General features: G+C 40.3%; 2 protein-coding genes across 2 annotated transcripts; both read left to right on the top strand.

Moving 5' to 3' along the window:
* Positions 1-12,671: 12,671 nt before the first annotated feature.
* Positions 12,672-18,881, top strand: LOC124342154. Its single transcript, XM_046795122.1, has 7 exons — positions 12,672-12,767; positions 12,823-12,924; positions 13,036-13,087; positions 13,152-13,356; positions 13,427-13,484; positions 15,148-16,965; positions 17,274-18,881. Exons 1-7 carry the CDS (start codon positions 12,672-12,674, stop codon positions 18,879-18,881), a joined length of 3,939 nt encoding a protein of 1,312 aa, XP_046651078.1.
* Positions 18,882-20,844: 1,963 nt separating this feature from the next.
* On the top strand, positions 20,845-22,415 carry LOC124342153 (serine/threonine-protein kinase 4 homolog B-like). The gene is made up of 4 exons (XM_046795121.1): positions 20,845-20,875; positions 21,021-21,107; positions 21,420-21,842; positions 22,066-22,415. The coding sequence occupies exons 1-4, from the start codon at positions 20,845-20,847 to the stop codon at positions 22,413-22,415; spliced, it is 891 nt and encodes a 296-aa protein (XP_046651077.1).
* The last annotated feature ends 2,025 nt before the right edge of the window (positions 22,416-24,440 follow it).

The following is a 24,440-nucleotide window of genomic DNA, read 5'->3' as shown; positions in this document are numbered from 1 at the left end:
GTGTTGGTTGCTAACCACAGACCTGGCATTGGCGATTCAACAGCATAGAAATATTTTCTTTGATCTTTTATTCTTCACTGATTTAAGACCTCTAAAGCTACGAAATGTAGACGGTGCAGCAGAAATATTGAGTGATCTGGCAATACTAAACACTATGTAGGAGAGATGCACTGCCCCAAAAGAGGAGGGACGAAGAGTATAAATAAGCTCACTCGAAACCATAGGGCTCTGAGGAAAAATTTTAAACATCTTCATCACAGTGAAGTACCAAAGTAGATTGAAACGTAGCTCGTAAAAGAACATTGGATGGAGTAGAATGCACAGTAATCACTAACCGATAGAAAACGTAGTAAGAAATATGTTGCACAATTAAAAGAATCAATTGAACTGTATCGAGCTCAATTTGGTGCTGCCACTCTGGTTCTACTCTAAGGGGCGACTCAGCAAAAGACAGCTATACTATCACAATTGCTATGACATTTATTGGAAAAGCAATAAAATAGTTGCAAAATCGAAATGCATATCTTCTATTTGTAAAAGAAAAGGTAGGATGTACCGAATGCTGAAAATAAATTGGGCAATTTAGGGTAGTTCTTCTCCATGGCATCAAGGTGCTCTTGATCGTCGACACAAAATACTCAAAATTAAATTAAGGAAAAACAGAAAATTTTCATAATTCATCAATTTGGTGAATAATTGGAAATAATTCAATTTTAATCAAAAAGTCGAATTTAAATGAAAATCCAGAAATGTATTATGCAAATTTCCAGTGTTCTGTATTTGACGAATAAAATACAAAAAAAATACAAATAAAGCTGTATTTTTTTTGTATTTTTGACTTCTTTAGTGGGCGTATTAAAGTATTTTTTGTATTTTATTCGTCAAATACAGAACACTGCAAATTTCCAATAATTTTTTTAAAATCCCATCCCTGCAACCCCGGTATACTTTCTCCTTATTTACCATCTTCATTATGCCTGTCAGATGCCTAAATTGGAAAAAATGGAATTTGTTTCTCCAATCACCACTTTACATTACAGAAAAATGCGACTTATGAGTTTAATTCTTAAACAACTGCAGTTCACAGCTAAAAATATCGGTTCAGGTGATTTTTTTTTAAGTTTTACTCCAAGAAACAAACAGAATGATGATTCCGACATAATTGCTGCATTATTATTGGATATTTAATTCAAAATTCACGTTTTACTTTTTAAATATTAATGAAATATACAATAAATTTGGAAATCGCCCCCCAAAAAAGGCAGTTGAGACTGCACTGGCTGCAAAAAATCAGGATGATGGTAACTGGCAAGGATGGATTGTGTACACTTTTACTTTGTACTGAAATACATTGTTGTACTTATCATATTTTTTGTTATTTCTGTGCGATTTTTCTTTTTCATTTTGCATCAGTAATGGAATAGATACATGAAATTTATTTCACATTGAAAGAAGTTGACCTCTCTAAAATGTTTGCACCTTAACAAGCTAAAGCCAACCAGATCTCTCAAGATAAACAGGTATCTTTTGCCATTGCATTTTCTGGATAAGTTTTACTTCAAGCCGCACAGACACTTCAATCACCTAGAGCAACTTAAATTTATGTTCTGCATTAAACTCGAGAATTTGCGATTTGCGAAAGCGAAAAAAGCAGCTCAATGGCTCTATAATCTTTTTCAATGCCTTCGAATGTCTTACTTAACTTGATCCATGCCTATCCAGTTGCCTAGCGTGTGCAAACTAAGGCAATTGTCGGACATGGGAATGGTCATAGGGATAAGGTCTATTGCTCTGTGACCAAATGATTTAAATTTAGATTGCTATTTTAACAAGAAATGTATTTCATGCAAAATGTTGTAAAACTAGAAATAATTTGTATTTGAACCTAAAAGGGATTATAAGCTTAATACCATAACAGTTTACTGTACAAAAAACATTTCTAATTAAATTCTGAATCACAAGCAAAGATCTTGCTTAATACTGGTTGCCCTTTATTTGAAAATAGGAGGCGTGAAGTTATAACTTTTTAGTAACATGTAAGTCATCCACTCAACCTAGTACTTATAACAGTGGTTAAGTCAACAGAATAGTGTAACGTAAACAACGGATTGAAATTTTCCTATATGAAATAGCGATAGCTACTCTGGTAATCGCGATTACTAATAAATGAGTTTTTGGTTAATACAGGTTCTACTGAAACCCGACAGTTATTAATTAAGTCCAAGTAGCTAACATTTAATTTTAAAATGTTTAACTAAAATTTCTGTGTCTAACAAAAAAAAAGGTTTTTATTTATTTATTAGGTTCTAATGTCCATTGCTGTAGTTCTTTTTTTATTTTATCGAAATAAGCTTACGTTTTTTCAACCCAGAGGGAACTGCTACACCGCTTACCGTGAAGGTCTAAATTCGAATACGAAAACTAGGCTTAAAAGGATTGAAGCGGGGTGAAAGGGAAAAAGTTGTCCGTACAGAATTGAATACCTTATTCAACTCTTCAGAAGAGGCCTATGCAGCCAAAAACGACGTCCGAATGCTAATCTGTACGTTATATTTTACATGTACATCATACATGTATATGATACATTATAGGTCTGTGCTGCCACTCACGTCTTTGCTGAATCATAATCCTGATCAGAAGTTGATAACTTGGGATCAAACAGTCTTCTACACCCTGATATTCATCGTACTTGCCCATGGGTGTAGCTCTTCAAGTGTGATCCTCCAAATGGTTCTTCAAGGACTTCACACCTAGTTCAAACCAGTGGGAACGTGATCCAGGTCATCAGAAAGAATTAACTTAGTTGTTTGAGGAGGCCAATCCATTATGTGCATTGAACAAAACAAAACTAAAAAAAATCCTTGAGACTCACATATATATAACCAACTACTGTTTTCACAGTTAATCAATTAGTCTAAAGCACTTTGCTTCAGAACAAGCCTGTTCAGCACATTCTCAGCTTCAAGTAACACATATCGTAAATTTAATTAATGAAAGAGTAGACATGATAAAAAATTATTTATTTCACAAGGACAATTGAAGTAATAAGAGAAATTAATTGGAATTTAATAGTGATACTATATCCTGCAATAACAATGAATCCTAGCTTAAAATATCCCAGTTCCAAGCAGCCAAAATATTAAAAAAGCAACAAATAATTGCATCAACAAAACTGAGGGGTTGAAGTCTAAACGATGGCGTCTTTCTCTGCAAACGACGCTGTCAGGGAATTTAAAAAATCGATAATGTTAAGGCTAAATAACAGGCCTATAAAAATTGAAGTATAATGTTTTAACAAAAAAAATTTTTTTTTTCATTTGCATTAAATTTAAATAAACTAAGGCTTTAACTTAGAAAATTTCGAATTGTTTGGAATGAAATGATTACACATGTCTTAATATGGATGATTAAACGTTCAATTTTCTAAAAATTTCACTTTGTTTTCAATTTGTGCTCTGTTTGTGTTAGTTTCTCAATTCTGACATTCGTAAGAATGAGACGCAGTAGAAGATTGCAGGCTTAACAACCAGCGGACTTGAGATGGCATTTTCATCACAAGAAGGTTACAAAATTAGCACCAGGTAATTCATTGGGAAAATTCAATTACATGGAATTGCATTAAAATGTTAATTAATATTTTTTTTTTCTTGTATTTAAGGTGAATCCGTTATTAATCCTTTATTTTTGGAACCAGATTTTACACACGAAGTGTAGTTAGTACTTGCCCACAGCTAGTTAAGAGATTTTTCTATATGTCAAATATAAACTTGGGATTTTTGAAAGACATGGGTTTTTCCAAGATCCAAAAGAAAAGATGAAAAAGACATTTCCTATCTGCTTGATCAAGTTTCACTTTGAGCTTGCTGTGGAAGGGGGGGGGGATACTTCAACCGTATCGTATTATGTCAAGGATATAAAACAGATTTGCACATCTATATGTTTCTGGTCAAAGTGGACCAGCTTTTATAGGCACAAATTTACTGTGATTGTATTTTTACCTTCCAATACCCTGATGAGACAAATAGGAACAATTATTTATATAATATTTTTTTGTGATTATTTATTAGAAAAAGACCTTAAATTTATTATTTTACATAACTTTTCAAATTTGCACGAAGCGAGAAGACTACAGGGAGTGGAAACCTAATAAAATGGGCTGGTTTGCCGAACTCAGAGGAATACAACAACTGGGTTCATTACTCAAATTGTAATTGTATCGGCGCTATTAATAAGTATGTGTTAAGGTAAGTTTCAATGTTCGAAATTTCATGAAAAGGTTCTAATTTTTTAAATAATTTTATTTCAGAAATGTCGCTGCAAAAGAAATTCTTATTAAAAAAGATGGAGGAGGAATGGAGATGCGATTGCTGGGAGTAATTGGTGTAGTTAGGGCAGCACCAAAAACAACAGCTCATCTGCTAAAGTGGCGGTTACACACTTGACAGATAACAGTCGTAACGATGGTAACCAAACGCCAAGATTTTTAATAAGATACCATTTCTCCATCTAGTGGTCGAAAAACAACTCAATTCTTTGCCCGAAGAAAAATCAGCATCCGCACGTTTTTTCGACTTGGTCTCCTCCTTTCCTTCTTTATGTTATAGATTACGTAAAAATGAAAACTTTGGGGATTTTCTTTAAATCAGTTTGTTTTTATGTACTAATTTAACGTAGCATTTCCTCCTTTCATCCTCCATGATATAAAAAAAAAGATTAAAAGATTACAAACTAATCACTTTTAATTTTGATTGTATTTCATGGGACAAAAAAAAACAGAAGAAAGAAAAGAACAAAGAAAACAGAAAGTACAAATGGAAGGCAAAAGGCACGTAAATGGCAGGCAAACGACAGGCAAAAGGCAAGCAAATGGCAGTCCAAAATGTGTTTTTTTTACTTTACGGAAGTACGAGGGACAAAGAATTAAACATGACGACTTCTTCCATCACCATCTCTTCTAGTACAATCTCTTCCAGCATCACATCTTCCACCACGACCAACAACATTCCTGGGTCTTAAACCACGTCTTCCACTTCCACAAATATCTAAAATAAAAGTAAGAAAGGGTTATTATTTAAATTCGAAACAAAAATTACAATTATTCTAATACATTTTGGGTTTTGATTCCCTTGAATAGGATCATTGTTGATCAACTAGGCTGCAATGGCAAGCAGCCTGATTCCCCCCCCCCCCTTACCATTACTTCCCATGTATTATGCATTAAAAAACAGACATTTGAAGCATGGTCTGCACCTCCCGGCGGAAGGCCACTTGCTCCAAAAAGATTATAGCCTGTACATCTAACTCGAACTTGTTCGATTGAAGATCCACGTACTTTTCTCGCTGACTGAATTAAGCAAAAACAAATTTTTGAGACTTATAAGAGAGATTATGATTTTAAAAGACCTTGTAGTTTCATGAGAGTAGTATTATGTGTACACCACCACATCTTCATCACCTTCTCCAAGCAAAAAACAAAGAGTTTGAGTCGTCTTTAGAGAACGAAAAATGAGCTTTATATAATTGAATGAAATGTATTAACTTGTATGGCGCTTTTTATTATAAATGCTCAAAAGCGCTCATCGAGCTTACACATGAGAGTTTAAAACATGCCATCTTTAATTAAATGATTTATTGAATAAGTGTGTCTTTAGCAAGGCGCGGAAACGCAACATGGAGTTAGATAATCAAATGGAAAGAGGTTACTCTTTATAAATAAGCAGGGTAGCTTGTGAGAAAGATCGATCACCACATTTTTTCTTGCGCGCTCGTGGCACAACTAAGTCAAGTGAGTTGTGACCGGAATGAAGATTGCTTGCAGGTTGATAATGCTCACCAATTCCAGTAGGTAGGAAGACGCATCCCAATTTACACATCAAATGCCAGCGTCGCAATCTTGAATTCAATGGGGAACCGTATTGGCAGCCAGTGAAGAGATTTCAGCACATCAGAAATTTGATGAAATTTCCTTCGACCACTTACCACGCGTGCTGCTGTATGCTGTACTGATCGCAGCAGTTTCAAGAGCTTACCAGGCAGTCTGAAAATGATGAAGTTGCCATTATAAAGCAGTGAGAGGAAAAATGCAGGCATCAGGCATGTTGTTGATTCTTGGTCAAGATATCTTCGGATTCGACTGATTCTCTGAATATGGAACTGGTTACGATTGTAGATGCTCTTTACATGCTTCCCCAGAGTTAGGGTTGACTCGAGGTAAAACACAAGGTTACAGACAAATGATGATGGCTTGATGCTTTCTTCTCCAACTTCAATGCGAATGTCTTTTGGCTAAATTCTGGCTGATCCAGAGTATAAAAGGACAGTGTCAGATTTCCGGACATGCAAATTCATCTTTTTTTGACCAGTTCACTGCTTCATTTCAGCAATACAAACAGAAGTGGTTTTACTGACAATCTTTTGCTCTTCCGCGTCAGTGGTGACAGGTAATGACCTGTAAAGTGGCGTAGCATTCGAGAAAAAGTGTGACTCGATACCGAATTGACGGATTATCTGATTGAGTAGACTAAATAGAGAATAAAGACCAACGGAACAAGCCTTGAGCCATGAGGGTCACCATACTCCAAGATCACGGAAGATGACTCAGATTTACTGCTTTCCAATTAGCTGGGAGAGGATTGTAGCAGTAATTTGCCATATGCCCTACTACAAACGTGGATTTCAAACTCAGCAGTTATGAAGTCCTGAAAGTTTAAATAGTTTCCTTGCGATTCGTTGCGAACGCAGTCGTCGTGACGACGTCACGATAATTGAATATTCGTTACCATTCACTTGAGTGTATACACAGATATCCACTGTAAGTTGTTTGAAACCCACTTCTATAACTCGCTTCTTCAGCTACTCACCGAAAAGATAGGGCGCATACTTGGTTCCATAAAGTGCATTCAGCACCAAGCAAAGGTTATCTTCTCTCCCTGGTTCCACACACGTTAAAGTTGAGTCATGTAGATGGGTTAGTCGATATCAGCGGTGAGGAAAGAATTCTTGATATAAATCTGGACCACCTTCAAATTTTCAAGTTGCAACGATCGACAGGAAAATGCAAAACGCCTAACCTTCATGACAATTTACCGGTGCAACCGTCACTCCATAATCGATCCTTGGTCTTTGGCTGCATCTAACAGCTGTAAGACGGCTTTTTACCCTTGCCGGAACATTGCCGTAAACTGGATTGTGTTTCCCCCTCCATTTTAGAGGAATTTCCTTCGTCCCGAAAGGAATTTCACGAAGGGTGGTAAGATCCATGACTTGTGATGTAGATCCTACGTTGGTCAAGAAACTGTACCCGGAAGGCTGGCATCCAGAAGTGAGCATATTTAGATCGCAAGGCATCCTTGTAGCTCTGAGGCTCGTCAACATCAAATTCAAACATCACTAGAATACCAAACCACTTTCGATAAACATTTGTCTTGTCAGTGTACTTGATAAGTCTTCTAGAGCGATTGTTATTGTGGGAATGAGTATCTTTGGTCGAGTCATCTACAGAAATAAAATATAATTTGTAAACAAAACATACATCAAATTGCATCACACTGAGTAACCAAACTAACTGCTGGACCTTCAGACCCACTTGAGCAGATCCTGTGTTTTATATATCAGGTTGACCCAAATCAACTGTGTTTCCACGATCAGTTTCAACACCATTTTCGTGTCGATTTTCGATAGCAACTTTTTTTTGCGGCTTCGTGAGCAAATTCATGACCATTTTCAGCAACTTTCATGCCTATAAAGCGATAAACAACTGTGTCAGCTGCTCCGCACAATTATATTGAAAGAGAAAAAAAATAAATGTATTACCTTCAAGGTCAAGCTCTTGAGGTACCACTTCTCTTTGAGGCTGTTGAAACAAAGCAACCATATTTTTTCAAAACATTAAACGGTTCACATGGTTGTGTTTGACTTCAGTGGTTGGAAGTTAGCCAGAGTCTAAAAAACGCGTCTCATTGAAAACAACATCCCCCAACACCACAACTTTTCTTTGACTAGGAAACCAAATGCGACAACCCTTCATATTGTCAAGATATCCTAATAACCAACGAGAAGAGCACAAAGTGGGGTCATACTTCGGGAGGATTTTTCGGGGAATCAACGTCTTAGCCTCACTTCCTTGAACTCTTAGGTGATCGACGAACGGCTTCTTGAAAAAAGAATTTTTCAAACGGAGTTATTTCGTTCTTAGCCGTCACAATGCGACTTCTTATGTAGACCGTTGCACAAAGAAACTCTCTCCAGACCTCTTGGACAGATTAGCTTGGGTTTTAAGTGTTGTTTTAAGACAAAGTTAACCTTTAATTCAGGGACATACACGACATACACAACGGTCCCATTTTACTTCTTTTCCGTCCAATAACAAGATCACACCGACTTTTCCTCTTCCACGTGCGTCCAATTCCGACCCACCAATGCCATTGAATTTCTTCATTTCACTTTTGTTTTCAGTTTTACGCCTTTGCACACGAGTATCACTTGATTGCGGAGCTGTTGTTTTTACATGTAGTATTATTCTTGTAGTCGTGCTTTTATTGACATCGATGACTTCCACTTCTCCCATGATATCCTCTTCCTCCTTAGCCTTGATATTTTCTTCTTATTTATTATTTATTATTTTCTTCTTGTGGTATCGGTATCATTGTTGGTATTTGAGGCAACCGCCGCCAAACAAGTTACAGGCAAAGAAGATGACATCGGCGGGGTCCATTCCACCACTATTGATAATCTTGAATGGGACTTCTTCAGCCATCACCCTGTTTGTGAGATTCACCATCGTCTGATCAGCAACAAGTAAACTCGATCATGTGAATTGAAAAGATGTAAAGCTGGGTGGTAAAGTATGCAACGATTTCATGAAAACCTGTTGCTCAGTGACTGGAGAGCAAAAGATCATTCTTCAGTCATACCAGAAAAGGTGTAATATGGCTCAACAACAACATGTTTTGTTCTGTCGTAATTAAAGCTAAATTTTAGAAAGAACTCTCAGGCCCCCGGCTGGCCCAGTGGAAGAATTGCCATAGGCAGTATGTATGTATATAGGTATCTCCAAAGGGGATGGACAAGTAAACAGTTCACCCCTTTAATGTGTGACTTTTGTTTGTGGCACATTTTTTGTTCTTATAATCGTAAAATTTAGCCAAAAGAACCCTGGTGTTGGCTGGGGAAGCCTGCGCGAACTGTACAAACAAGCTATTTCCCACATATCCATCGCCCACGAAAATCCTTCAATCAAAACCTGCCAATCGATTCCAACATTGCAGTAGAAAATGATTCTAGCTTTATCCTTCAGTTCCCAGGCATCAATTAGATTTTGATTGATTACAACGCCATCAATTCAATAATCTGTTCGTTGAAAAAAAAACATTAGACTTAAACCCACAAACGAAAGACAAAGGAACACTTTGACCGACATAAAACATCATATCCACTAAAACTATCATATAATCTATTTCCAACATAGTACGAAGGATGCACTCAACTCAGAATAACCATATTTTACTTTATCTCTCAATACACGATCTAAGATTACCCTATTCTGTTTCTTTTCTTTATATAAACTTAAATGAAACTCATCCACTTGTACTACTGGAATTGAAATGTCAGACTAAACGAGGTATTGAACTTTTCATCACCAGTAACAACTAGTCATACGTGGGACTACGCTCACATTGCCGAATGATGATTCCACACCTGTTTTAAAACGTGGCAACTAAAATAACCTGTAATACTTGAGCTGGACAAATCTTTGTCTTAAAACAATCGGGATCATCCTGTTCTTCTGAAGAAGTTGGTTGCAGCAATAACACAAGTAGTCAAATTCCTGCCATTTTTGTTTGCATTGTGATGAATCATGTGTGCTGGTTGTCCAACATTGGCCACGATAATAAAATTGCAGTTGCACAAGACAATCTGTATGTAATAAAAAGAAAAGGAGCATTGAAGTTTCCCATAACCTGTTGAAGCAATACACACTCACACACATTTACTGTTCTTTACACACCTGTGTAAAACCAATTTATCATAATTCACATACACGATTAAGTCAAATACATGTAATAGTAAGTCTGGGGTTCCATTTTCTACGTGGTAATGTAAACTTACTTACGACACTATCAAGTAAACTTAAACCTGCAGTACTTTCTTACAGAGAGAGCCAAGTCTTCCTCCTCTGTCATCCAGCTGTTAGAGGTTCGGTGCTGTTCAACAGAATTCTGAACACTTTACCTAGACGCACTGCAGGAATCATGAAATGGCGTGTTGGTTTTAATTGCTTGTTTCCTTCAACACCACATCTTCTGAGTTTTTGAAATCGTAAAATTTTGGGGCCTTATTTTGGACGTTTTGGTTGATATAAAAGAGGTACGTGCCACGAGGTGATGACTTAAAAGTTGCTTGGTTGATTTTGACGTAAAATTGCTGGTTGATTTGAGAAGTTCTTGTGCAATTTGAAAATATCGAATTTAGAGGTTTTAGATTCTCCAAACTCAGGCCTAATATGATTAAGAATTGGGAGAAGGGAATGAAAACAACTAGAATGCAAAGAAAACTGATATGGGAAACAACGTAAAACATTATGGGAACGAATAGAATAATAGTATAAGAATGGGGATTTTTTCAATTGTTTGAATTGACCTTGCAAGTAACAGCCGCACAGGACGTTTTTCCTTAGTAAAGTCTTATTCCTTCCCCCAAAAGTTGGCGAAGATTGCCTCTGCGACGTTAGTTCCTAATTTAATAACAAAGCGGAAAGCCAATGTAATCACGGATCGAGGATAAAAGATTGGGGGACGATTGAGCGAGCAAATTTCAAAAAAATTGTGGAAAAAGGTACATATTGCAACCTTACACCACCTGCAATAGAGCGCCATACTGGTCACATGGAGGATTCGATGAAGATCTGAGAAACCATGCCAGCGATTTTGCAGCCTTGTTGGTCAAATTCGATTGAAAATTTGCCAGCATATTCTGTAATTCCCTGCAAAAGTACAATCGGAAAATGCTTCGTTAGGTAGACGATTACTTCAAAACGGCTTCTCGGCAAAGGTTCTAATACTCAACTGACAACAACAACAAGTGGTGAGATATATTTAATTGGAATTCATTCATGTATAAATGAATTCAGCATTCAAAACAACAGGAGCAGTAAACATCCAGCACCTTTCAAGGAATTTATTTTGTATCATAATTAGACAAGTTTGTACTGATTCGAATGGGAAATAATGGGGAGAAACGGAAGTGTGAAAAGTTGGAACCGTTTATTTTTATCTTGTTGTTGAGGATGGTCAACTAGTTTGAGATCTGCAATTTTTCGAAAAGAAAAATGGAAAAAATAATTATTCCACCAAACCATTTGCTATTACCACTACTTCTGTAATGAATGTCGGAGGTATATTCAGTGTTGTCTTTCAAGCCAGAGACATTACACGTAAGTCAATGCATCTTCTGACTTTCTGATCGATTTTTATTACCTTTTTCCCTGGCTGATTCTTTCTTTTCGTTGGCGCAGCAGTTGGCCACCAATCAATTGATAAGTCTAGTGAATTGCTTATGTAACCATAGCATTTGATATTAACCTAACGCTTGTTCTCTTCTCGAAATTGAAGATGTTTTCAGTTGGATTCTCTCGTGGCCAGAGACCATTCGGCTAGATTTCTAAATTTTTAATGCTGAAAACCAACCCCAAAAAGTGTAACACTATCATTCTGTACTACAAGTAGTCTTAAACATGGCATACATTTGATGAAATGACCTTTTGATTAGGCCAGATCTGGACATAAGTTTGTTGGGCACAAAATCGAAATATGGAAACTGCTCACCCCAACTGACGACATAGTGTACACCACCATGAAAATCTAACATGCCTTGGAATCTCTCCATAAAAAACGTCGTTATTCCGATAGCCCTAATTTAGATATTATGCAAATTTAATTTAGCATTAATTGAAGGTTTTTTGTTATAATTATATAGCAGAACATTTCACGGTAGTGTTCCTTATCTGGTGAAGTGGAGTGGCAGTACCAGTTAACTAAAGACGATTGTCACCGGTTTGAATGGATTCCGATAGGATTCAGAGATTATAACAGTTAACACTTCATGGTATTAGGGTTTACTATATGAAGTGAATTGGCAGTCCCAATCCGTTGACTGTAACCAGATTGAGTGGATTCCGAGAGGAAAAAATATTTTTTAAACAAAATTTTGTTTTGTGTATTTACCCTCCTGTCATTGCTGTAATTGGTATTCCTTATGTCAGGCTAAGGGATCAAAATGGAAAATGTATGGAGGAAAAAAATCCAATTTACCTGAGGTCCTCGCCACCTTCTGCGATGCGGATATGTTTCGTACAGAGTAAAATTAAATTTCGAAAATAAAATTTTATAAATTTCTCATTTGATTACTGATTGTGTGTTTATTTGGATTTGGTGCATGAGCCGTCAAATGTAATTGAGGGTGAGGCAGTTTCATCAGGTGATATTAAAAAAGATAAGAATAGAACACATAATCACAAAATAAATAGGGCATGGTGTCACAAATGTCATTGAAAAGGAAGCAACTTTAATCTATCCGAAAACCTGAGGCCATGAGACAGGATCGCGCGGCGGGCTTAAATGAACCTGTGGTTTCTTTTTTCTACGACAATTTGCAAAATGTTTACGTGAAGTAAAATGTTCAACCTTATCAAATCTGGAATTGCGACGAGACAAATGTGCCTACAGTTCTGCCCCCCACCCGAAGTAATTGTCGTTAAAGGACTAAAGCAGGTATTTGGATTGATACATTAATTCGTTAAATTCGTAAAAGTACAATTTTTTAAAGGTACTGCAAACAGTTTCAGCTGAGAACGGAATCAACGTCACAATGCTCACTTTCGTTAATGCAGTTGGTGCCACAATCCCACCAGTCTTCGTTTTTCCATGTGTAAAGCAAAATTCTACATTATCTACAGATGGCCTAATCGGTTGTCTTGAACTAGTTCATGAGTCCGGATGGATAACTGCATACAACTTCTAATGTGGTTCTTACCACCAGGAATGTTATCAATGGAACGCTGGAGTTTTTCATGTCGAATCAGATTCCAATGGTATAGTCTATTAATTGATTTTGCCTTATCTTATTTATAATTTTCAATAACATCGATACTTTAGAAGATTATAATATTGGTCTATCTGTCAAGTTCATGGACGACGATCAACTGATATCAAATTTTGGTGAAACTGCACATCCTCATCGTATTGAAACCAGAAATTCAACAGATATGGATATTCCACGAGAAGTTTCTGAAGTGGACACTGCAATTTCACATTCTAAAGCGTGTTCAAATGACATAAACTTTGAAGAATTAAAAGAAACGTTAAGTTTACATTATTCATGTTTTTTCTAAAGGAACATCTACAAATGAATTATCAAGTTTTTCCTTCAGACGTTCCGTCCGTTTCCAAGAGTTGAATAAAACCAAGAAACCATTCGGCAAACGCAACGTAAGAAAAGTACAATCAGTAGCACCAGAATTTCGACAAACACACCTAAGAAAAACGCAATTGAAGAAGAATAGAACAAAAAAAAAGAAAACAATAAGAACTCGACCAAATCCAAGCGCTGTATAATTCCGGAAAAAGGGAAAAAAATGAAGTCAATAAAAGAAAACGAAGAAAAGGGGGGTGAAGCGGATTTTGGATCTGGTAGATGTTTCCTTCTTGCGAATACGAAACCAAAAAAAGAAGAAAAACTTGCGACAGAAAACTAAGAACAAAGAAAATGATGAAGATGATGATGGATCGGATGGATGTTATACATTTAATGAATCACAGAAATATCCGTGTGTTACTAAAAGCGGACGCTCTGTCCACCGTCTCATAAGAACAAACGTATAGGTGAAGATAATTATTTTTCTAAACATGTAGTATTAAACTGATAATATATTGAAGATGGTGAGAAATTAAAATGTTTTTATTTAAACAACGCGTTACCAATATTTATAAAAATGTGCCAAACACTTCATGGAGTTGTTTTGAAAACAAAGAGGGTAGTACTAAACAACCGTTTCATGTAAACAAACGGGCGTATATGGCTTCTCCTCCCACTACAATATTGAAGTTGTCCGATATGACCCCAAAACTGGGTGTCCAAAATAACCACACCCAGTGCTATTTAGTATTAAGTATTTCGTTAATAACTTAACACTGGAAAGGCATTACAATTTAATTTTTCATCAATCTTTAAAGAAATGTATTGGCTATTTCACTTATTATTATTTTATTCATTTTTATTGTTTTTCACTTTAAAAATGCTTAGAGTAATAGGAAAGATTATTACATCAAACAGGGCCATTTTTAATACTGCAATAAAAAGTACAATAATGATTCGATTTTAATCAGTATTTTTTCTAGAACGTTAAACATTGTAGTCCTATAAGATAACCATATTATGGTATCCACGTCGTGAACAAGCTACCACATATGCTCCGTAGTCATTGGGCTCAATACAGCTACACTATACTGGAACGCCTTCCTGACATCACCGACCTGGATAACTGGCTCGACAATTGCGCAATGGCGGAATACTGTGTTCGAGCTGGCAGCGATCGGGCTTCTACTTCTAGCGCTCATCTTAAGGACCGCCAGGAACAGAAGGGGGGGGGTGTTAAAGCCAAAGGTCTTCACAAATTCAGCACCGGGAAGAGCTCCAGCGGAGAAGAAATGCGCCCAGTGTGACAAGCCGCACCCTTCTAGAGATTTCAGACGTTTCCGCGAAGGCTCATTAGAAGAAAGAGCACAGTTGGTTAAGGAGAAGAAACTGTGCTTTAAGTGTCTGGAGTCAGGGCACGGCCTAAAAGATTGCACAGTGGAGAAGAAGTGTGGAATTGATGGGTGTAAGAGCGTACCATCGTTTAATGCACGGTGCCCCTTGCGTTTTCCAATCCGCAATGAAGAAAAACGATTCTGATGGAAAGACGATCAAATTTGTAGATTCAGCGTCCAGCAAGCCGACATTTAATGGAATGAATGTCTCAAACGTTCGTCAAAAATTTACTCTGCTTCCCATCGTTCCCGTAGTCATCCGCTCACCAAGCCTCACAACTTACAACACTTTCGCCCTGTTAGATTGTTCCAGTGAAGTAACGCTCTTGTGTGAGGACGTTAGAAAGTGTTTAATCTGTCGGGACCAACGGAGCTGGTAGAAATCGGCTCTTGGCATGCTCAAGATCCGAAGTTTGAGTCTTACAGAGTTTCGTTCACTGTGGAATCAACGGACGGACAAAGTGAGTTCAAAATCTCTGATGCGTATTCTGTGCCACGTCTTAACCTCAGCAAGAGGCCAATCCAGTTGGACAAGGTGATAGAGAAGTGGCCGCATTTGGCCGTCGTGCCGTTGTCTTGTGTTAGTCCCGGAGAAGTCAAGCTCCTAATTGGTATGGACCATAGTGACCCGCATGAAGTGCTGGAATACAGAAAATATCCGTTTCGTCAAAATGCACCGAAGGCGATTCTCACCGCGTTCGGCTGGGCCATTCAAGGTAACATTGGCCCAGCGGTGAACGAAAACCAAGGCCTGAGGTGTTGTGTCGTGTCGATGAAAGCGCCCCAAGACGATCTGCTCGGTGTAGTGAACCAGTTTCTACTGCATGAGTCGTATGGCGCCGTTCCGGAAGCAAAACCAGCCGTCGGGAAGGATGTCTTACATTCGCGGAAGCTGATTCAAGAAACCACCCGCTACGATGCTGAGCACAGGCGTTACGAGACAGGAGTGCTGTGGGCCAGAGATGACGTCGTGTTGCCCAATAATTATCAAGGCACTCTTGAGCGTTTCAAACGGACCCAAAAGAGACTTGACAGCAACGCGAATTTGGCCAGCGTCGTGCACAAAGAAATGGAGCAGAACTTCAACTTAGGCTTTGCGGAAAAACTATCGGAAGAGCAGCTGAAGGCATTGCCGAAAGGGCGAGTTTGGTTTCTTCCGTGGCCTCCAGTGGCTCATCCTCATAAGCCGGGAAAATGGAGAGTGATGTTTGACGCAGCGGCCGAGTTCCATGGAATGTCACTCAACGACCGGTTGCTGAAGGGAGAGGTGCCCCATGTCAATCTCATCGACGTGCTGCTTCGTCTCCGTGAGTTCGCGGTCGCCATTTGCGGTGATATCACGAAGATGTTCCATCAAGTGCGGGTCCGTAAAGAGGATGCCTTCATCTACCTCTTTTTATACGCGCCCAAAGGTGAATCGGTGCCAGTGGCGTGTCGCATGAAAGTGCATATTTTTGGGTCTGTTTGTTCACCCGCCGTTTGTGCTTATGTTCTGCACCGTGCGGCTGTTGAAGACGCCGACGCCGAAGATGCTCCGTTTGCTGTCCAAGAAGTGGAAATCCAATTCTACGTAGACAACTGGATCACCTCATTCCATACGAAAGAAGAAGCCATCACGGGAGCTGCAAAATTGACGAGAGCGTTGGCAAAAGGAGGTTTTGAATTGGCGCAGAGGGGCTCTTCAAGTCGTTTTGTGCTGGCGGCACTGCCCGGCCAAAGCATTTTGGCTCTTAATGTGGACCTGGATGGATTACCTACGGAAAGAACGTTGGGAATGTCGCTGGACTTTGCAGCCGACTGCTTTGTGTTGAAAGCGACGGGAAATGTGAGCCGAAGCACGCATCGTGAAATTTTACGCGCCACGGCCACTAATTTCGACCCTTTGGGCTTTCCTGCCCCGGTTTTGATCACCGCCAAGATGATCCTGCATAAGGTCTGCAAAGCAAAGCTCGGCTGGGACGATCTGCTGGACCAGGAGCTGTCCGAAGAATGGCAACAATGGGCCGGCTCCCTCACAGCTGTGAACGATCTACAAATTCCTCGATGGTCTTGCCCATTTCCTCATCATGAAGACGCAACGGACCTGATTTTGTTTTCCGATGCATCAGAAAGAGCATTTTGCGCCGTTGGCGACCTACGTTTTGAACTGCCGGACGGAAAGGTGAAGGTCGCATTTGTATTGGTCAAGGCGAAAGTGGTGCCCGTGAAATATGTGTCGATGCCGTGACTGGAGCTGTGTGGCTGCATGATGTCGGCCAGGATGGCCTCAGTCCTTCTGAAACAGCTTCGCATCAAAATCCGTCGCGTCGTTTTATTTACCGACTCCACAACAAATCTTCGCTGGTTTAACTCAGGGAGCTGCCGTTTCACGCCGTAAGTCGCCAATTGAGTCGGCGAAGTATTGGAATCGTTCGACGCCACCCACTGGCACTATGTGCCTACGCTTCAGAATCCGGCGGATGATCTAAGTCGAGGAGTTCCAGCATCCGAATTAACAGCCGATCATCGTTTCTTCACCGGACCGGCATTTTTATTGGATCAGCCGACTATGTGGCCCGCTTTTCCCGATTTACAAGCCCCACTTGGCTCCGCCCGGATCCAAAAGTGAAGGAGGCGCCGCCTGCTTTCGCCGTTACCACCAAAGTATCCGCGTGTGGTATCGAAACGCTTTTGCCGTCGCTTATTCCATGGAGCCGAGTAACGAGGACAGTGGCGCTAGTTCTTCGTTGGCCAGCTAAATTCAAGGAGCGTAAGCGGCACTGTGAAGGCAAGCCAGAGCCGGAAGTTATCACTGTCTTACCATCCCCCCGCAATAAGAAATTCACCATAAAAAAGTACGTCGCCGTGGCCAGAGAAGTTGAAATGGAGGAGCCGTCGCCGGAAGAGCTGGCCACGGTGGTTAGCCGTCTCGTCGGTAAGGCGCAGAGAACGGCTTACGCCCTGGAGCTAAAGGCCCTAAACCGTAAGGTTGCTTTAGATGTTGCTTCTCCGCTTGCCAAGGTCATTCCTTTTTTAGACCAGGGGCTGTTGCGCGTCGGAGGAAGAATTGTAAATGCTCCAGTCCCATTTGACGTCCGCCACCCGATCGTGCTGCCACCGAAGGCCATCGTCACCGAAAGAATTGTTCGAGCCATTCACATCAAGGGTAAAGGACACACTTCATCACGGAGGACGCTGTTGGAGCTGCAGCGTGAATATTGGATTCCTGCACGACGCCGCCTTATTCGGCGCTTAGTTGACCGCTGCACCCTCTGTCGGCGTTTCGCAGCAAAAGCCGGATTGCCGCTTATGGCCGCGCTTCCGTCTGCCCGCCTTCAAGTTTTTCAACCTCCATTTGCCTGCATCGGTATCGAATACTTCGGACCAATTGAGGTGACACTCTTCCGACGCGTCGTCAAGAGATGGGGATGTTTATTCACCTGCCTCACCAATCACGCTATTCATGTTGAGATGGCCTACGGGTTAGACGCCGACGCCTTTATTTGCGCCTGCGAAAACTTCCGAGTAGCACGAGGCACCCTAAAGATCATCTATGCCAACAACGGTAAGAACTTTGTAGGCGGCAAAAACGAGTTAGCAGAGGCGCTGGAGCGCCTTAATCAGTCTCAAATTTACAACCATTTAGCACTGGAAGGTGTAGAGTGGCGTTTTAATCCACCAGCCGCTCCGTATTTTGGTGGAAGCTGGGAGCGACTCGTCGAATCGGCAAAGCGGGCGTTGGAGCGTGTGCTGCACCTACAATCATTCACGGACCGGACGTTATCATCAGAGCTAAAGCAGGTGGAGCACCTTATCAACAGCCGCCCGCTCACTTACGTCAGCGTCGACCCTTCCGACCCGGAGCCGCTTACGCCGTATCATCTGTTACTCGGTCGCGCAAATCCAAGCATCCAGTCTGACGTCTTTTCTACAGCGGATCTCTCGTGCCGGAAGCGTTGGAGAATCGCCCATGTCATCGCTGACCAATTTTGGAGACGCTGGATGGCCGAGTACATGCCGGACTTGATAGAAAGGCGCAAGTGGCTAAGAAAGGAGCGCAACTTGCGCATAGGTGACATCGTCCTAGTCATTGACTAAAATACTCCGCGAGGCCTTTGGCCTTTGGGTTTGGTGACAGAAGTATTCACGGGAGCCGATGGAGTGGTCCGCTCCGCCAGCGTGCGTCACAACGGAACCGAGCTACACCGCCCAGCCGTCAAACTTTGCCTCATGTAACCCGAACCCGAAAAGGAAGAAGATGCGTCCGCTGCCGGACGCAGGGCCGGCGATGTTCCAAACGAGCCAGATGGGGCTTCCCCAGCCGCAGCGGCCGTGAGCCCACCTGGCGCGTGGTAGCAGAGTCAGAGAGGAGTCAGTCGAGAGTAAAGAGTCGAGTCAAGTCACGTCACGTTTTTGTTGAGTCTGAAGGGCAAACTAGGTTGCGCCTGCCAGCAGGCAGCCGTGACACTCATTCTAGTTTCCCCCTTGTATTACCAGTAATTCTTATTTCTTCAAATACAAGTAACTGAATCCCACACCCACGCGTTATTGAACAGTTATTGAACTGATTTCAACATGTCCTTTTGTTGATGGTGACTGTCACCTAACGGAGAAAGATGAAATTTTAATTTATTTTTTTCTCGAATCATAATATGGAAATGTATCTTACCATCTGTTGTTTCTCTTTGCAAATTCAACTTGGGCATGTTCTTTGGCTTTTCTCTAACAAGTCTTTCATTGCCAATCTTCTTATTTGTATCGTCATTGATTAAGCGTGTTGATCTTCTTTCTTTTTTTTCTGGTGTTTTGTGGTGTTCACAAAAATTGTTCTTAGGCAGTTCACGTTTTCGACACATGCTGGACGGAGTAGTGGAAGTCTCACATGGAGTGGTTCAAAATAATCCACCATAGTTGGGGAAATCACTTAATCTATGCGGGAAAAGACAAAGACACGTTTCTGTGATAACAGTGTCTTGTGACGAAATTCTATGATCTTTCGCATTAGGTTCTGCTTTGGGCAAAGCAATCCCTTTCGCTCTCTTTGATGTCATAGTAATTGGAGGTGGAATTGACATGAAAAACATGGTAATAATAAGATGTGGTATTTGGAATAAAAAAAATTTATATTTTAGTAGACAACTTTCTTTTCTTTGTCGAACCTGGCTTCATTTTACTCAATCTGGTTGATTTTGCTGTTTGGGCTGTGCGTTTCGGTAGTTTTTTCTCGATTGCATTGCCATCACTCGTTGATGATGTATCATCATCACTTTCAGCATAATTCATCACTTTTCGAGTTCTTCAACAAGATATAACATTACGACAACATACAACAACTTTTGACTCAGCAAGCATTACCTTGTATTTCTTTTCGGAACGTCCATTCGTATAACTTGGTAAATTTAGAACTTAAATCAAATGTTAGAACAATGTTTAACCTTGTGAGTGATAGTCTGTTTTGAAATATGCAAACCTTGTAAAAATAGCGATACTTAATACCCTTCTTATTTGATTCTCTCTTTTGGTAAACAGCAATAATTTAGTCTGCAATCCATCCATGGCCACCTGGTGGTCAGATTTCAGACCAGCCAGACGACTGGTTGGCAACAGCCAACCAGTCGTCATCGGCCACTGTTTCTGCTGCTGCTGCTCCGGTCGTCGTCAAGCGAACCAAACCGTTTGAAAATGGCGCCCAGATCGCTCATCGCGGCCAACAACAACAGGAATCGGACGACGTCGCCGCCACCTCCGCCGCTTCCGCCGAACGATACTCACTTAGAACATATAACACACACACACCAATAAACTATAACATATACACATTGATCTATCTCTCGCTTAGAGAGAGATAGATTTATATATACACACACGTGGCCCGTCTTTTATCCCCTTTTATGTGGGGGCTGGCCACAATTTGTTTGTTCCTTTTTGTTTACCTTTTTGATTTTTTCTTTTTGTTGGTAAATATAAATCAACGTCGAAATTCCAACGGGTGCCAGCCGGTGGTTCGGGCAACCGCACCGTCATCATTGGCAGTTCTAATTTGCATTGCCAACCGCCCGCCATGGAAATTTTATTCCCACCCAATACCTATGGTGAGTCTGTCTTATTTTTTTTTTATTTGATTATCCCGTTTTCTAAGAGTGTTCACTGGATGGGGTGGGGGTTGAAATATGCCTATATTTTTGAATCGGCCAACAAAACCAATTGTGGTCTTTGTTTTGTTTTCGTCGTCATTAGATGCACAAGTCAAGTGGAACAAGGAAGAGGAACGTAAAAGTCTCGTCTTGAGGCAGCACTCGTACCGTTCCGCCGTCCGTGATTTCGGTGAGTCCTGTCGGCCATTCCCGCGCCCATCTCCGCAACACTCTGTTCAACCGCTTTATTCGTTTTCTCCTTTTTTAATTGAAATTTAAAAGAAAGCAGTAAAACTAATTCGCTAGGCGCCAAATTTAAACAAAAAAACTGCATTTTAGAAAAATTCATTTCAATTCTACCTATTCTTATCATTTATAATTTTCCGTTTTATCATTTTGGTTCTTTATTCTTAAATTTTTCTTTATTTTGGAATGTATTTATTTGAAAAATAAATCAATTTCAGCCGCCTCAGCTTCCTCGCCTAGTCCGCTACAAATAAAGTGACAACTGACTTGTCGCTGGATGAGAAATCGAACAAGAGTGCGTCCAGCAGCATTGTGGTGGTCAGTCACGTCAAAAAGCGACCCTCCCACTTGCAACTAACCGGAAACAACCAGCTGAGCCAACAGCAACAACAAAAGCAACAACAGCAACAACAGTCGTGGCTCGTCCAACAACCGCCCTCCAACGGTCCTTGCTTGCAAACTGACATCGACGCCGATGACAATGTCTCTGCTACTACTACCACTACTACCTCTACCTCCTCCAACAACAACAACATTAACTGTTTGGCCACGGTCGATAGGACCGGAAGCTCTGGTAGTCCATTGTCCCTGCCGCGACCCAGTCCCATCGCTTCTGATTTTGAGTTGTCCGTTTTGGAGCGATTCGACCAGCTCCTGGCTTCTTTAGGGACCTCCTCAGGTTCTTCTTTGTTGCCTTGCACATTCGCATCTCTTCCTTCATTTTGCCTGCCAATTATTTTTCTCTCTCCTGCAACAACAACAACCCCGGAATGTTTGACATTTTTTGGCTGTGACTGTTTTTATTCAAATTTTCCTTTTTTCTAAAAAATGTTTTAATATTGAATTTGAATCGACTCGATTAGACTTTGGTATTGATTTGGATGATTTCGTCGTGCCGACAGGATCGAGCAGCCTCGGCAGTAGCGGGAGCCTCACGGTCCACCAACAGCAGGAGAGTCAACAGTCGCTTACGAAAATGACGACGACGCCCGCTGCGACGGCCAGTGTCAATCGACGCCAAAAGATTTACGGTAACTTAGTCTGTTCTGTCCAATCAACAAGTCAAAAATTCAAATTGTTTCAAACTAAAACAGATGATGACTCTGACCGGGGCATGAGACGCATATTGTATTTGAAAGCGCAGGCCGGAAATCCCTTAGACTCGTGTCGGCCATCGTGTCGGTGTCGGCCTCGTGTCGGAAATCCCTTGTACTCGTGTCGGCCACCACCACGGAAGCCGAAACGGTTGTGACGGCCACCACCACGACGCCCATCAACAACGAGCACACAGCTAAAGGGTATCACATTCTTCTTCTTCTTCTCCAACAAGAAAAACAAAAAAAATAACCAAAAATCTTTGGCCACTTTTATTTATCAAAAAGAAACTTTTGGTTTTATTTCCACCCCGTTTAAATCAAATTGATTTCCGAGTTTTAAATCATTCCCCTTCCTTGTCCCCCTTAAAAATAAAAAAAGGAAAACAGATGTAGGAGGGTACACTAGGAAATGGTAAGGAGAATTTCTTCTTCTTCTTCTTCCTGACTGGTTCTGCTGGTGGTCCATTTTATTATTTAGTTCGACTTCGTGGGCCGTGGTTAAGGTGGAGACGAATCTGACGATGATGGTTGCGGCGATGGATCGTGTCCAGCAGCCGGTTGGCATGATCTCATGATCTTGCGATATCAAATTGAAAAAAGGTTGCAAAATTATCATTGATAGTTTTGTTTTACAAAGCATTGCTCGTAGCCTTAATATCCCAGAATTCAATAACGTCGACATACCAGACGATGACCAACCCATAAACGAACCACATGAGGAGGTACCTCTACGAAAATTGTAGCCAACCTGTTATAGCAACCTGTTAACTCACTTACCTGAACCTACCAGTTCTACGAGACTGTAGCTCAAGAAAATATTAGGTTGAGACGGGTCGGATTTCTAAAGTGAGACACTATTACTGCTTATATGTTTCAATACTTAATGTATTCAGGTGATTTTTAGAACTGGATGTTGGTGTGTTGATAGGTTGATTATTGTTGCGGAATGATGTATGGTTTTCGGAAGGACCGGATGTCGGTTCACGGTTACTTGAAAGGCCATGGGTTGGTGTACGAGAATAGGGAGAGTGTTGTGTTGGTGTAAGAGAACTACCTGCAGCACTAGAATCTGATGAAAAAGCTGTCTTCATCGGCGGCATTTAAAGATACATGAGGAGCTCTGTAAATTACAAGTTCACTTGACGTTTGATTGCCACCCTGAGTTCGTAGTGTTCGTTGATTGCCTTCGTCTTCCAAACTTGCATTTCCTTCCTGTGTGGAGATTGGCACAACCCCTTCATCAGCGAAAAAAAGCACAATTTAATAATAATTTAAAATATAACGAAAGAGAATACAATTATATTACGTTAGAGTTATGAATTGTAAACTTGTTTCAGGAATATCACCATCCACGTCAAAGTCAACTGCAACTTGAAATTCAGTTGAATCGTCTTTGATTTCTATATTACGGGGGGGGGGCAAAATATTTCCAGTTTCACTTTCAACGCCTCCTGAGAGTTAAGATATGGAATTAGTTACGTTAAGGCTACCTTGTTTATAGATATAATGACATCAATAATATTTCCGGCAAACCAGGCAAACCATTGGTTTTCTTTTCCAAAAAAATGCTCGTAAATCTTAGCATGTATCGGCTTCATGACATATTAAACACCTCAACCTAAAATAAAATGAAATTGACAACAGAAATTATAACCAGTCTCAGTCAACGACTTCTTGTGTTGAGCAATGTCTAATTTGGCAGCAGTTTTCAAGTTATTCCACTTTTTTCATTTCTGCCTCATTTTTTGGCTTTTCATTGGGGAAAGAAAGATTTAGTTTCTTCTAAAATGTCATCCTAAATGTCAAGCCTTTTGTTGCCGTTTTTGGTAACTGTGGTTTTGAATTTGCTGATCACTAAACTCTGTTTACAGATAATGGTTCAAATTTGGTTGGGACAGCACTTTGAGAAAACACTAATTAATTTTTGACACAATCATTTCATCAATAAGAATCTCCGTTTGCTTTTTACTCCACTCGTTTTTTGTATTTCATTACTTATTGCACTTAGAATCTTTCAATCACAAATGTAAATGTTGTTTTGATGCAGACGATGTTTATTTGAGATAATTGTTGATACACCATCTCCTATTGGTCGCTGGTAGTCCCTTCCACCAGGAAAACTAGCGTACTTTTCTGAAGGTTTACTTTGCAAAGTATACTTGAAATTTGAGAAAAAATCC

This window comes from Daphnia pulicaria, chromosome 6 (assembly GCF_021234035.1).
Source record: "Daphnia pulicaria isolate SC F1-1A chromosome 6, SC_F0-13Bv2, whole genome shotgun sequence".
Classification (NCBI taxonomy): Eukaryota; Metazoa; Arthropoda; class Branchiopoda; order Diplostraca; family Daphniidae; genus Daphnia; species Daphnia pulicaria.
The sequence above is the reverse complement of the archived record's forward strand: the minus strand, read 5'-3'. Positions and strand labels throughout refer to the sequence as shown.

Coding starts and splice junctions, on each gene's coding strand:
- LOC124342154 (XM_046795122.1), top strand. CDS start 12,672: ATGTTCAACCTTATCAAATCTGGAATTGCGACGAGACAAATGTGCCTA. Junction 12,768..12,822: donor TCGTTAAAGGACTAAAGCAG/GTATTTGGATTG, acceptor AATTTTTTAAAG/GTACTGCAAACAGTTTCAGC. Junction 16,966..17,273: donor TTGAACTGCCGGACGGAAAG/GTGAAGGTCGCA, acceptor GGATGATCTAAG/TCGAGGAGTTCCAGCATCCG.
- LOC124342153 (XM_046795121.1), top strand. CDS start 20,845: ATGGAAATTTTATTCCCACCCAATACCTATG. Junction 21,108..21,419: donor TTCCGCCGTCCGTGATTTCG/GTGAGTCCTGTC, acceptor CTACAAATAAAG/TGACAACTGACTTGTCGCTG. Junction 21,843..22,065: donor TTCTTTAGGGACCTCCTCAG/GTTCTTCTTTGT, acceptor TCGTGCCGACAG/GATCGAGCAGCCTCGGCAGT.